The sequence below is a fragment of the Heloderma suspectum genome, chromosome Z (genome assembly GCF_057233095.1).
Source record: "Heloderma suspectum isolate Gila_16-S chromosome Z, 16-S_ref, whole genome shotgun sequence".
Classification (NCBI taxonomy): Eukaryota; Metazoa; Chordata; class Lepidosauria; order Squamata; family Helodermatidae; genus Heloderma; species Heloderma suspectum.
In genome coordinates, this window is record NC_139476.1 from 8715745 (window position 1) to 8728814 (window position 13070).

The following is a 13070-nucleotide window of genomic DNA, read 5'->3' on the forward strand; positions in this document are numbered from 1 at the left end:
TTCTCCCCTCTCCCACCACCTCACTTGCATCAAATATAGCGATTTATTTTTCTCTCCCATAGAAATAAAGTATTTATTTATATTATCTCTATATAACTCTGTCCATGGTACTTTACAGAGAATGAGAAGACAGATCCATCCCTGAGGTGCTTAAAATCTAGGAAAACTTTCTCCAGCTTAGTCCCCTCAAGATCACCTTCCAGCTATGGATGGGCCTTGTGGGGAAATTTAGCCCTTTTTAGGCTCGCTGGATTTCCCCGGTGCCCCCAGCTTGGCTTGCAAGCTGAGCCATGGGCTTTTCCCCAGAATCCGGGAACTTTTCTCCAGTTTTTTTCCCCTTAAAGCGACATTTATGCAAATTTCCATAATTTGCTCAAATTGGGGGTGTAATTTGCACACATTGCAGGTGTAATGTGCTTAATTTGCACAAATTGTGGCTGTGGCGTGCTTAATTTGCACACATTGCAGGCGCAATGTGTGCAAATTAAGCACATTAGGGCTGCAACTTGCACAAATTAAACTACAGTTGTAATTTGTGCAAATTACAGAAATTGCAGCTGACATTTGTGTAAATGTTGCTTTAAGAAAAAAAAAGCAAACACCAAAGAATCTGTGAGCTCCCCTAACTGGAACTGCATTGAGTCAGGCCAGCTCACAGGTATGCAAGTTGAAGTCCAGGGGGCTGAGCTAATAAAAGCTCGGCAAACTTTACCCCCTGGACAAATTCCTCCAATATCCCTACTTGTAGCGTGGCTTTTTACCAGGAGCGATGAGAGCTGTAGTCCAGAATATCTGGAGGACCCCAAGTTGGGGAAATGGACACAAAGCAGCCATCAGAGAAAAGGAGAACTGAGGCAGAGGTAAATAGGAGAAGAATATGCAATTTATTCCATATGAATGTCTGCCATTCACACTTATGGAGAAAAATTAAGTGCTTATACATGGAGGTCACACAGACAAATGGGAGGAAAAATTCATTCCCACCCTGTCTTGACAGTAGGTGTCCAGTCTCCATCCATGGAGAATCCATTTGCATAGAACAAGTCTATGCACGCTTACAACATATACAACTTACAATACATGCCCTTCCTACACACATGTCCTGCTCATCATAATATCTGGCATGGTGCTAGTTTCTTAATATCACCGTGCAGTGTTAAGACTATACATATACATTTAGCACCACTGTACGTTTTTCGCACAATGTGGCCCTGCGTTTTGCATTGTGCAGGTGCGCGCACGCACAATGCTATTGAGGAGCAGGGCAGCATCCAGGATCAGGGACGAGGCAACCAGATATAGAACAGGAGATACGTGTAGGGAAAAGCAGGAAGCAGCTAGAGGTCGGGGCTAGCCTGCCCCATAATTTGATAGGGGGGAAGTTCTGGGATTCCCTCGGGGAGATTCCCCCATGGGTGAACTTTTTCTAAAGGGCTGTTTTGCTGTTTGCATGCAGTGTTGCACCAACGCTAAGTCCTTTGTCCCTTCTGCTTTGCTCAAGAGTCTTGGGGGAAGGTGGGTGGTAATGGTGGCAAAAATGGCTTGAGCAGGGAACCTTGCCTAAGGTGCCCAGTAGCTTGGGCCAATCCTGATGGGGTAGGTGAGGTTAGAACACAGGATGAGATTCCCCTCTTCCTCCTCTGGAGTAACTGTAATGACACTGAATTACTCTGGAGTTTCTAGCCATAGCCAAGGATGTTAACAATTGTATCTCTGAGCCCAGCTCTCTAGGAGGGAACGGCCCCCAATCAAACCAGGCCATAAGCATGGATACCTCTCCGATTTCGCTGAGTAAGGTCAGATCAGGTTCATGACCTGAAATGCATACAATTAACCCAGGAGTTATTCTCAACAACTGGAGATTAGGTCACGTTCTTTTTTCCTGGGAGTCCTTATCAAGAATGTGCTGGGTGCTCAAATTCAGCCCTGGAACTAGCATGGCCCCCCTTTTAATCTAGCTAGCATTCGTTCTGGAGTACAGAAAGCCACAGTGATTTTCAAGCATCCAGTAAGCGTCTGGGCTGATGCCTTGGATGCAAAGATGAGCCATGTGGATGAGCAGATTCCAGTGTCACCTAAAAGGCTATCTAGGTGTGTTGAAACAAGATAAGCAAGCTGAGCACGGCTTTATATGGCCAGATGAAACACCATTGCATACACACACACATGCGCGCACACAGAGTTCGGTCATCTGACAATCCTCTGCAATACCTCCTTCTGGTGTCCCAGTGCAGTGGGTAACAGAGCACACAGCTCCCTTTTTTGGTGGCTCAGAAAGAAGGTTCTTGCACCTGCTTTCTAGAGTCCCCAATTCCAGATGTCTGGTGCCATCAGCTTTTTCACTGGGACTCCTTAGATCTATATTCCCCAAACGGAGGGTGAGATATAGACAAAAGGCCCCTTAGGTGACCTCTTCGGTCCCTTCCAATTCTTCTCTGAGTCCTTGCAGCTAATTTGGAGAAGATCTCCCTGAACCGCAATCATGGAATCGAGGGCTTCGTGGCCTACCATCTGCTCCAGGGCCTATTGAAACTGTCCCTTTGCCCCTCGTTTGCAGCAGGTATTCCACCCCGGTTTAGGGCACCCCTTGTGAAAAGAAGGCAGTGATGGGTGGTTAGGAGGGGAGAGAGCATATGGCTCCACAGACTGATGCCCAGAAGAGGATAGCAGGGCACTTCGCCAAGAGGCACTCACAGGTGCCTCTTGGGGAAGGAATCTTCTAGCTTTGTGCTGCATAGCCTCTTCCCTGCCCCAGGGTGCATGCAGCTTTTAAATCCAGGATGCTTTCTTAACTGATAGGTGGTGCTGATGAAGCCATGCTAGGGCTGGAGCAACGTCAGGGCACTGGGTGGGTTGTGCATGCCTGGGGAGGGGAGGGGTTAGAGCTCTCTCTTCTTTAATGCCATTTACCTGTGTCTGGGGCCTTTTTCTTTCTGCAGAAGGAACGGTTTGTCAAACTGCTGGACCAGCTGCACAATTCCCTCCGCATCGATCTCTCCATGTATCGGGTAAGGGACTGCCAACTGCAATGCTTTACCGGATTTTTTTACCGTTCCTTGGATAGAGGGTTCCTGTTTATTTATTGCTGGCTTTTATGAGCTGTATTTTGTTTATTGTGCTATGTTTTATCTTTGGTGAGGCGAGGGGCTTCCCCCTTAAAGGAGGCCTAAAAGTCTTTTAAATAAGTAAACTGAGAAGCTGCTTCCTGAAGTTCAGTAGCTCACAGGACCGGGCAATTGCACACAGAACCAGCAGGGACTCCAGGGATCAGAAGATGCTGCAGGTCCTCAGAAAGGCTGCTTTTTGTAGATTGGCATCTTGACAGTCAGCTCCTGTCACTCCATCTTCTCTCTCCTTTCCTCCTGAGGGAAGAGTGCAATCTGGACGTATACTACCAAAAGATAGAAGAGACTGCCACCAGCACATCTATGTATCCCACTTTTTTGTGGATTTCTTTGGGAACCAATATTGATTGCAACATTGTATGTGTGTGTCTGTGTCTGTGTGTGTCTGTGACGTGTTTCTCATTTTTCCTTTCTTAAGTTTGGTTTGACTCGAACTTTAGGAATTTCTCCAGCCTTAAGTATGGTTTGTCCTGAACTTTGAGATTTTTTCTTTTAAAGCTCGCATGAACATTCATGAGCATTTTTGTGCACATTTCTCCTAAGATGTGTATTTTTGCCTAAACTACACACTTTGCAAGCAAACTTCTTAATATAACACATTTTTGAACATTATTTCCCTAATATATGCATTTTTCTACACGTTTTTTGAATAGAGACCTCCATTGCAAAATGGTTTGCAAAGTAGTTTGAAAGTGCACAATTAGGTAATTTTGCATGAAAATACAAACAGAATGAATTTCTCCTCACCCCATATATAGATATTAGGGGGCGGGGTGAGATAACTAGACAGATAGAAAGGAGAGGGACCTTCACCCAGTGGTAGAATACATGGCTTGCATGCAGAAGGTTCCAGAATCAGTCCTAGGTTTTATCAGTATCTGGTAGCCAGTGATGGGAAATGCCCTTCTCTGCCTGAGACCCTGGAGAGCTGCTGCCAGTTAGAGGAGACAATCCTGGACTAGATGGACCAGTGGTCCATATACAGCAACTTCCTGTGTTTGGGCAGGGGTGGTGGGTGTGGCTGTCACCCAATTAAAGAAATTTTATTCTATCCGTTTTGAATGTTAATCAATTTATTCAATGTGCATACATTTGCACTTGGGTAAAAACAGTAGTTCTGAAGGGAGGAACTGTTTTGTTTGATTTCATTTTTAGATTATTTATGCAAGTGTTAAAGAAAGCATGGCCCCACCTTAAAAGAGGCATAGAATCGTAGAATGTTTGAGTGGGAAGGAGCCTCAGAGGTGATCTAGTCCAGCCCATCAGCATGGCCTGAAAGTCCAGCTCTGTCTGTGAGAGAGGGAGGAATGCCTCTTCTAAGATGCCCCCTGCCACCTGAGATTTTTGTGCCTGTATTAAAAATAATTAACAGTTTACAAACAAAGAAGAAGAAATCTGGTACCCAGTTAATCAGGGACACCTTTAGAATGTTTCAAAAGTTTTGGAATCAGTGGGTGTAACTAATTAATCGCCTAAAGGCTAAACTACACACTACATTAAATATGTAGCATTCAGCTGATCCTCGCTCTTTTTTTTACTTCCAAGTAAGCATGCAGGGCCCCAATCTGGATAAGTAACACAGTATGCAGGTAGGGGTGTTTTAAACCTTTCCACCTAGCTATTTCTCTCACACAACAAGTTCACACTCATGTGAGGCCTAAATTTCTCTCTCTCTCTCTCTCTCTCTCTCTCTCTCCCCCTCCCCCCATTGGTACTAATGGAGGCTTTCGGGGGGGGGGGGAGTGTGTGGGTGGGAATGTTTAAACCTCTCCTACCCATGCACAGTGATCCTGACCTGGATTGTGAAAACTAAAAAAGTGAGATCAGCAGCATACTACACATTTAAGGCTGCAATCCTGTGCATGCTTACCTGGGAGTAAGCTCCTGGCACTTTATTCCAAGTAGACATGGATAGGTTTGCACTTCAGGGCTGCAGTCCTAAGCACGCTTACGTAGGAGTAAGTCCATTGAACTCAGTGGGACCTCCTTTCAAGTGGTCAACCATTGGTTTGTGTCTTCAGAACTGAACCACTGCTGAAAGGCAATGCAGGCAGGAGCGGGAAGGATCCATACATGGAAAGGAAGGGGAGGGGGCTGAGATTCAGAAATAACTCTGGCTTGCATGATTTGGGAGTGTTGGATGACTGCTGCTCTGTTTCCCTTTTTCCCCTGGTAGAATAACTTCCCTGCCAGCAGTCCTGAACGACTGCAGGACCTCAAATCGACGGTGGACCTCCTGACCAGTATCACCTTCTTCCGGATGAAGGTTCTTAACATATATAAATATATAGATCCACAGATGAAATACTGAAATACAATAAAAATTTCACCTGTCAAGTACATACATCAGTTGATAGAGTACACAAATTTTAGGGATGTACAGACTGTGTAAAATCCGCTCCATCTGTGCTCTGCGGATTGTCAGGCGCCTTTCGTTCCGTCATCCGCCCACAGACGGATGCAATTTTTTTTCATCATGCAGAAAAATACAGAAATAATTGCGTAAATATTTACGTAAGTATTTAGATAATTTACCTCAGTACGTAACATTTAGTGTATTGTCCCCCATTCCATTCAACGTTTCCTCGCAGAAAGTTACGGATTTTTCTACGGATTTATATGCATAAATTTCAGGAAAGTAAAAAAACCATCCGAAAGTCCACGGACTCCACATGGCCTGAGGGGGATGATCTGCGGTAGATTCCGCAGGTCAGATTCTATGAAATCCAAACTCATTTTAATCCGTCTCAAATTTCTCCAGCATCCCTATACGCAATTCCCCAAAGTGCCTGTAAAGCAGGGAAGGGGAACTTCCAGCCCACGGGTATTCCCCATCCATCAAGACATCTTTCCCCCCTTCTGCCCCACTTTCATAGGGTAATTGGGTTCAGCTGCTATTCACATTACAAAAATGTAAAGGCACAATACACATTATGTTTTCTGCAAATGAACCTAGGATAGCAGCTGAACCCAATTACCCTATAAAAACCTTTCACTGTGCCACATTTGGCACAGTGGGGCTGGTGCACATAATAATTGTGTTTCGTCCTTTACCCTTGTGCAGGTCCAGGAGTTGCAGAGTCCGCCACGAGCCAGTCAGGTGGTAAAGGATTGTGTGAAGGCCTGTCTCAATTCGACTTATGAATACATCTTCAACAACTGCCACGAACTCTACAGTCGCGAGTACCAGACTGACCCAGTGAGTGGGTTTGTTCTCTTCCATGCATGTCATGGGAGGGTCTTGAACTGGGGACTCTGACAGCCAAACCCCAGTATATCAGCTTAGGCCAATATACCAACTACACCCTTATCTGGACAGCGATAGCCTAGCTATAGTTATCTGTGTTCTGATCACCTCTCATCTGGATTACTGCAATGTGTTCTACGTGGGGCCACCTTTGAAAACGCTCCGGAAACATCTGCTAGTCCAAAACAGGGCAGCGAGATTGTTAATAGGGTCTGGCCAATGAGATCACATTACACCAGTACTGTCCCAGCTGCACCAGCTGCCAGTCCCTTTCCGGGCCCGATTCAAAGTGCTGGTACTAACATTCAAAGCCCTAAATGGCTTGGGGCCGGGTTAGCTGAAGGATCGCCTCCTTCCATATGTACCTGCCCAGACCCTAAGATCATCTTTTGGGGTCCTTCTCTGTGAGCCCCTGCCAAAGGAAGTGAGGAAGGTAGCTACCAGGAAAAGGGCTTTTTCTGCTGTGGCACCCTGGCTGTGGAACAAACTCCCTAGAGAGGTTTGCCTGGCACCTATGTTGTACCGTTCCCAGCACCCGGTGAAGACTGTTTGATTTTCCCCAGCATTTTTAGCATTTTTTAGCTCTGCTGTCTTAAATCTGCTATTGCGTTTTAAATATCTGCACTGCTGCTACGTTTTACTCTGGTTGTATTTTTATTCTGTAGTTTTAATCGATTATATTTTATATTGTGTTTTCTGTTGTATTTTTGTGGTTTTAATTCTGTGAACTGCCCAGAGAGCTATTTTATACCCAATTGGGCAATTGGGTATAAAAATGAAATACATAAATAAATGCATACATATCTTCTTGGCTAGTTTGCTAGAAGAAGAGATGCTTGCCATGACCTGCTTTTGAACATCACGAATGCTAGTTGAAGGCAATACTGCAACCTGTTATTTGATACTTCCAGGAATTTTTCGGGTGACACGAAGCAGACAATGGGATGTCACCATGTCCTATGGATCCCCAGAATCTGGATTCACCCCTTAGTCTGAGCAATGTATTTCATTTATTTATTACATTTATTTCTTCAAAGTTGCTCAAGGAGGAGTGCATAGTTACACACACACACACACACACACACACAAGCCCCATCTATATGAGCCCTTTACTCTGGGGCGGCTGCAAGTTGACCACTTTGCAGCCATCCGTGGTTTTCTCCCAGAAAATGCGGATTTCCAATGAGGCGTTTTGCTGCAATGTTTTTCGTTTGCTGTGGGTTTCCCCGCAGCTGCAAGCTGTCTGTATGTAGGGAAGTACGAAAGTCACTTACCATTTTGCGGATCTGTTTCGTGGGGGGGGCGCTCTGTCCCTCCCCCCGGAATCCTCGATGGGGGGGGAGGCGCTCCGCTCCTCCCCCCCCCGGAATCCTCGACCGGCCGGCTGTGCTCCGCGGTGGCTCCGCAGAGCAGCCAGCCAGGCCCAGGCCAGAGCCGTCCGCAGCCGGATTTCCAGCCGAAGAGGGCTCTGGGTAAAAAAAAAAAAAAACGCGTACGCAAATGGCGGCTACGGCTGCCACCATTTGCATTCCTTATTTTTGGCCGTCTTAGTCTACGTAAATATTTATGTAGACCATTACAGCGAAAATAAAGGGGAACGCAAATAGCGCCCGCTACGCTATTGGCGTTCCAATTTATTTTGGCCGTAATAGTCTACATAAATATTTACGTAGACTAAGATATAAGATGCTGGAGAGACGATTGTGCAATGAAAAACAGGACACTTGCACACACAAGTAAGGTAAGCACAAGAAAACCAAACCCAACCCACAAGAATTTCTCCACAATGTCTTCACCATTGAATTTCTTTTCAAAAGGTATTTCTTCTCTATCAGGTTGAATGGGAATGGTTGGGAAAAATTGTGGGAGAGATTTTCGGCACAGCACTAGTTGAAATCAGAATGCTTTTGGTTTCTGTCTCAAAGATGGTACAGGAGAGCTTGATAAATCTCCATTGGGAGAGTATTCCAGAGCTTCAGCTGCCACTGAGAACATACCGTCTCTTTTGCTAATTTTGCCTAACAGCCTGAGATGATGGTGCAGGGACCAGGACTCCCAGGGCAAATCTTAAAGCCTGAGCAGGTCCAAATGGGAGCAGACAGCCTTTGAGGGAACCCTGTCTGGGCTTTAAAGGCTGAAGCGAGGACTACGGGGAAGGGCTGTAGCTCAGTGGTAGAACAGCTGCTTTGCATGTAGGTTCATTCGTGTCTGGAACCCTGGAGGGTTTGACCTTCTAGTCATTGTAGTCATGACCTTCTAGTCATTGTAGACAACACCAAGCTCGTTGACTTGTTACATGGCAGCTTCCTATGTTCCTTTTAAAATCAGCCCTTCATTCAGAACCATGAGGACAAAAATCTTGCTTTACTTTTCGAAGGAATCATAGCTCAGTTGGACAGCATTTGCTTTGTGGGCAGACATGTCCAAGTAGGGTTGGCAAAGGCTCCTGTCTGAAAAACCCTGGAGAAACCAGCCAGTATAGAGTCTATATTGTAGACAACACTGAGCCAGATAGACTAAACATGGTTGGACTCGGTCCTAAGGAAGCTTCCCATCTTCACCTTAAATGGAGCCCAGAAACAAATAACTTGTCAGTACTGATTCTGAGCGCAGGGAGATAGCAGCTCAGATTCAGAAGAGGAACAGCCAGAACTGGGGGAGGCATTTTCCCAAGCCAGTTCAGATATGGGTAGGCGTGCTTGTCAGGTTACCAGCTCCCAGATGGCCGGGCCTGAAGCCCCCCACCCCTTGCCCCCCTCTGTGAGAAGCTGGAATGAGGAGGAGGAGAGTCAGGGCTGTGACCTAAGAGATGCTAGACTACGGTGCAGAGCTAAGAGGGAAACGTCGGGGTGGAGCTCAGACGGTCGACCCGGTTAGCGATGCGTGAGAGGCGACGTAGGGAAGCCTCACTGGAAGGGCGGGACATCCCTCCCTAAGTTAGTCTAGCCAGCAAGCCTCACGTCAAACTGCAGGCAACGTTGCTGTTCCCATTTGAGTCCCTTGGAGGCATTCCTTTGTAGTCTGAGAGTCTGGGAGGATTTGCATCTGTCATGAACCTGTTGATAATGAATTAAAGGCCTGAGACTGAAGCCTCTCTATTTGTGTGTGTGAGTGCATCGGGAAAGTGGGCGCCCAAGGGAAATGTGACATAACTAAGCGATGAAGTTGAAACGAGATCGGAGTTATATGCTCTGATCTTTAGGCACATGACAACTTCACATCTGCCCTGGGTGCCACCAGTTTCCACAAGGAGATGTCAGGAAATAATGGAGGAGTCATACCAATGAGTTTCTTAGTCTAATACCTCTTTCCCATTGGGTTTCCTAGACTAAGAAGGGTGAACTCCCACCAGAGGAGCAAGGCCCTAGCATCAAAAACTTGGATTTTTGGTCCAAACTTATCACCTTGATAGTGTCGATCATTGAGGAAGATAAGAACTCATACACACCCTGCCTCAACCAGTAAGTATGCAATGGGGGTGACTGGAAAGGGGGTGGGGGGGAGTTTCTGGTCCTGAGGAGAATTCAGTTGTCTCGCCAAATTTTGCATTAAGACACAAAGGGTGTCTCTGCACCAGCAGTTTATTGCACGCTTGTGACAGGCCACTCACCGAAGTTTGCAGGTCCTTTACACAATGCTATCAACCTCCAGGATGTCTCCTGCTTTCAAAAAGATCAGAGGTAAGCTGGAATATTTAAACAACAACACGGGATATCAGCAGTGTGAAATGCCGGCGTAGTGCTCTGAACTTGCCGAGGAAGGACTTTCTTCGATTCAGACCACCTGTCTGCCATATAAATGCTTGAGCAGATTTCTCAATCAGAGGGAGAAGATGGTAAGATGCCTCCCTGCAATGAAGGGAGACTGATCTGATCCCCAACACCACCACGCTCAGAATCAATATCCTCTGTTGAGTCAGAATACCTCATTAAGTTCAATGGGGCTTACTCCCAAGTAAGTGTGCAGAGGCTTGCAGACTTACAGCATGAATTTATGTCCACTCAGAAGTAAGTCCCATTGACTCCAATGGGGCTTACTCCCAAGTAAGTATGCCCAGGATTGCAGACTTACAGCACAGTCTTACGTCTACTCTGAAGTAAGTTGTAGCTTTCCTGGGGGCTGTAAGGAAACAGTACAGCACAAGTGACAAAAACTAGGCTCCCCACACCCAGCTCCTTTGCACACAGGCCAGGGAGGGAGGGAGGCACTCTCTCAATTCAAACCACGTGTCTGCAGTGTAAAGGAGCCCCTCCTAATCCCTCAGAGAAACGGAAAGCAGAAAGCCTGGTAAGGATAAGGGGGTTTTGCGGAGTTTTTGCTGATGTAGAGACACCTCAAACCATCTTCATCCCAAGGAAATCTAATTTTGTCTCTTCCTTCTTACCAGGTTCCCTCAAGAGCTGAATGTTGGAAAGATCAGCGCTGAGGTGATGTGGAACCTTTTTGCTCAGGACATGAAGTATGCAATGGAAGGTGAGTCTCCCCAGAGTCTCATGGAACTGCTATGCTGCCTGGTCTTATGGATCTGTTGCACGTTGGAGTGACTTCTCCCTTTATCAGTGGTTTCCCTGCACTTCTGATCCCCTCGGACAGAAATTGAAAAGTCACAAGACATATGCCCCAAGCTGAGTATATTCTGGAATCCCACTGCACAAGCGTGAAACTTCCTTCTTTCTTTCTTTCTTTCTTTCTTTCTTTATTTATTTATTTATTTATTTATTTATTTATTTCATTTCTATACCACCCAATAGCCGAAGCTCTCTGAGCTTCCTCAACACTTCCTAACTTCCTGAACGTATCCACTTTCCCTCATTCAGTTCCTTTGTTTATTTATGTCTCTGAGCCGCTCTGCACCGTGTTCCTGAAATCCAGTTTAACCAGTGCCCGGTTTGGCTGAACACAGGTCAGCTAAAAGTGTGTAGGGGATGAGGACATGCGTGCGAGCCCTGCTCTCAGGTTGCAGGCTCCTCAGCATTCAGCTGAATGTGTTTAGAAGTGTAACTGGGAATCTTTGCGCTCAGCGTGCAAATCATAGAATCATAGAATGGTAGGGATGGAAGGGGCCTACAAGGCCATCAAGTCCAACCCCCTGCTCAATGCAGGAATCCAAGTCAGAGCATCCCTGACAGGTGGCTGTCCAGCCTCGTCTTGAAGGCCTCCAGTGTGGGAGAGCCCACCGCCTCCCCAGGTCATGGGTTCCATTGTCATATTGCTCTGACAGTCGGGAAGTTTTTCCTGATGTTCAGCCGGAATCTGGCTTCCTGTAACTTGAGCCCATTATTCCGTGTCCTGCACTCTGGGATGAATGTCTGTAGAGAAGCCCACATACGTGGGGACGTAGGGGCTTGCATGCACACCCCTGGCCCTGCACACTTTCATGCCACCTGTGTTCAGGTGAACACCTGAACAGGGCTTCCGGGAATACCTAGACTTGATTTTAGAATCAGCGCGTTCACAGCTTGCTGCAATTTTCATTTTCTTTAGTCCAGGGGTGAGTAAAAGGTCGATCAAGAGCTACTGACATTTCTCTGAGTGATTTGCCGTAGATCAACAACAGTATCTGACTCCCAGTTATTTAACAATAACAACAACAAAACATTTGGCACCTAAATTAGACTGCTGAAGTGAACAAAGCTTGTGGAGAGGGCGATGGATGAACCAGGAGTGGTAGACTTTTGCATGCAAGTACTGTTAGCTCAGCGGAGTTCTGGTAATGAACACAAAGGCAGTGTGCTCACAGGCACCCTCTTCTTTAATTTCAACTGTATGTATTTTGTACCTGGCTTTGGTTGATGGTTCTAATTAAAAAAAAATCAAATTAGATCTGGTAAGCCTGAAGTTTGCTCACCCATGTTTTAGTCCATTTGCATCCCTCCCTGCTTGAAATGATCAGTGCATTGAGAAAACCCTGCAAAAAAGCAACCTTAATGTGACTGTATATATGCTTGCATCAAGATTGTTTTTGTGCAGTGTTCTACTGATGTGCACATGGGGGAGGGCATTTAATGAGCATTGATAAAACACTGCAAAACAGCAGTCTTTATGTACTGCTGTGTATGATTCTTTTTGTGTGCTGTTTTACCAGTGTGCACGTGCGCTCCTAGACGTGGTTAAAATGTCACACAACAAGGAACTTTGATTCAGCCTTGCGTTCACCTACGTCAGTATTCCATTTCGGCTGTCTTTTTGCCAATGTGTAGAAGTGGGAAAGGACACAAATGAAGGAACTGAAAGCTGTAGCAAACTGCACATGAATGGTGTTTTGTACAAAGGCTGGAAATAAACCACTGAGAATTTCTAATCCATCATCTCCACTTTGGATACAAGATAGATGAGGTAGTCTGAAACACCCAATTCTGTAGAGAAATTTGGATGAGAAGCATTTCAGACACATCCCTAAGCTTTCATTCATTCTTCCGGTGAAGTACTGGAGGAGGGCAAATGTCGTTTCTATCTTCAAAAACGGTAAAAAGGAAAATCCAAGAATTATAGACCAGTCAGTCTGACATCAACACCAGGGAACATTCTAGAGCAGATTATAAAGCACTCGGTCTGTAGGAACCTTGACGCTAATGCAGTGATCACTGAAAGCCACCATAGCTTTTTCAAGAACAAGTCCTGCCAGACCAATCTTATTTCATTTTTCGATCGGGTATCTTCATTAATAGATCATGGAAATGCTGTGAACATAATGGGCA

General features: G+C 45.8%; 1 protein-coding gene across 1 annotated transcript in view; it reads left to right on the forward strand.

Annotated features, from left to right (window-relative positions):
* UNC13A (unc-13 homolog A) overlaps positions 1-13070 on the forward strand; it is a 189837-nt gene that overhangs the window by 115790 nt on the left and 60977 nt on the right. Inside the window, exons 23-27 of the mRNA XM_084825659.1 lie at positions 2940-3008; positions 5302-5391; positions 6190-6324; positions 9700-9833; positions 10760-10845. Of these exons, the coding sequence (XP_084681785.1) occupies positions 2940-3008; positions 5302-5391; positions 6190-6324; positions 9700-9833; positions 10760-10845 (514 nt within the window). The remainder of the gene's footprint in view (positions 1-2939; positions 3009-5301; positions 5392-6189; positions 6325-9699; positions 9834-10759; positions 10846-13070) is intronic.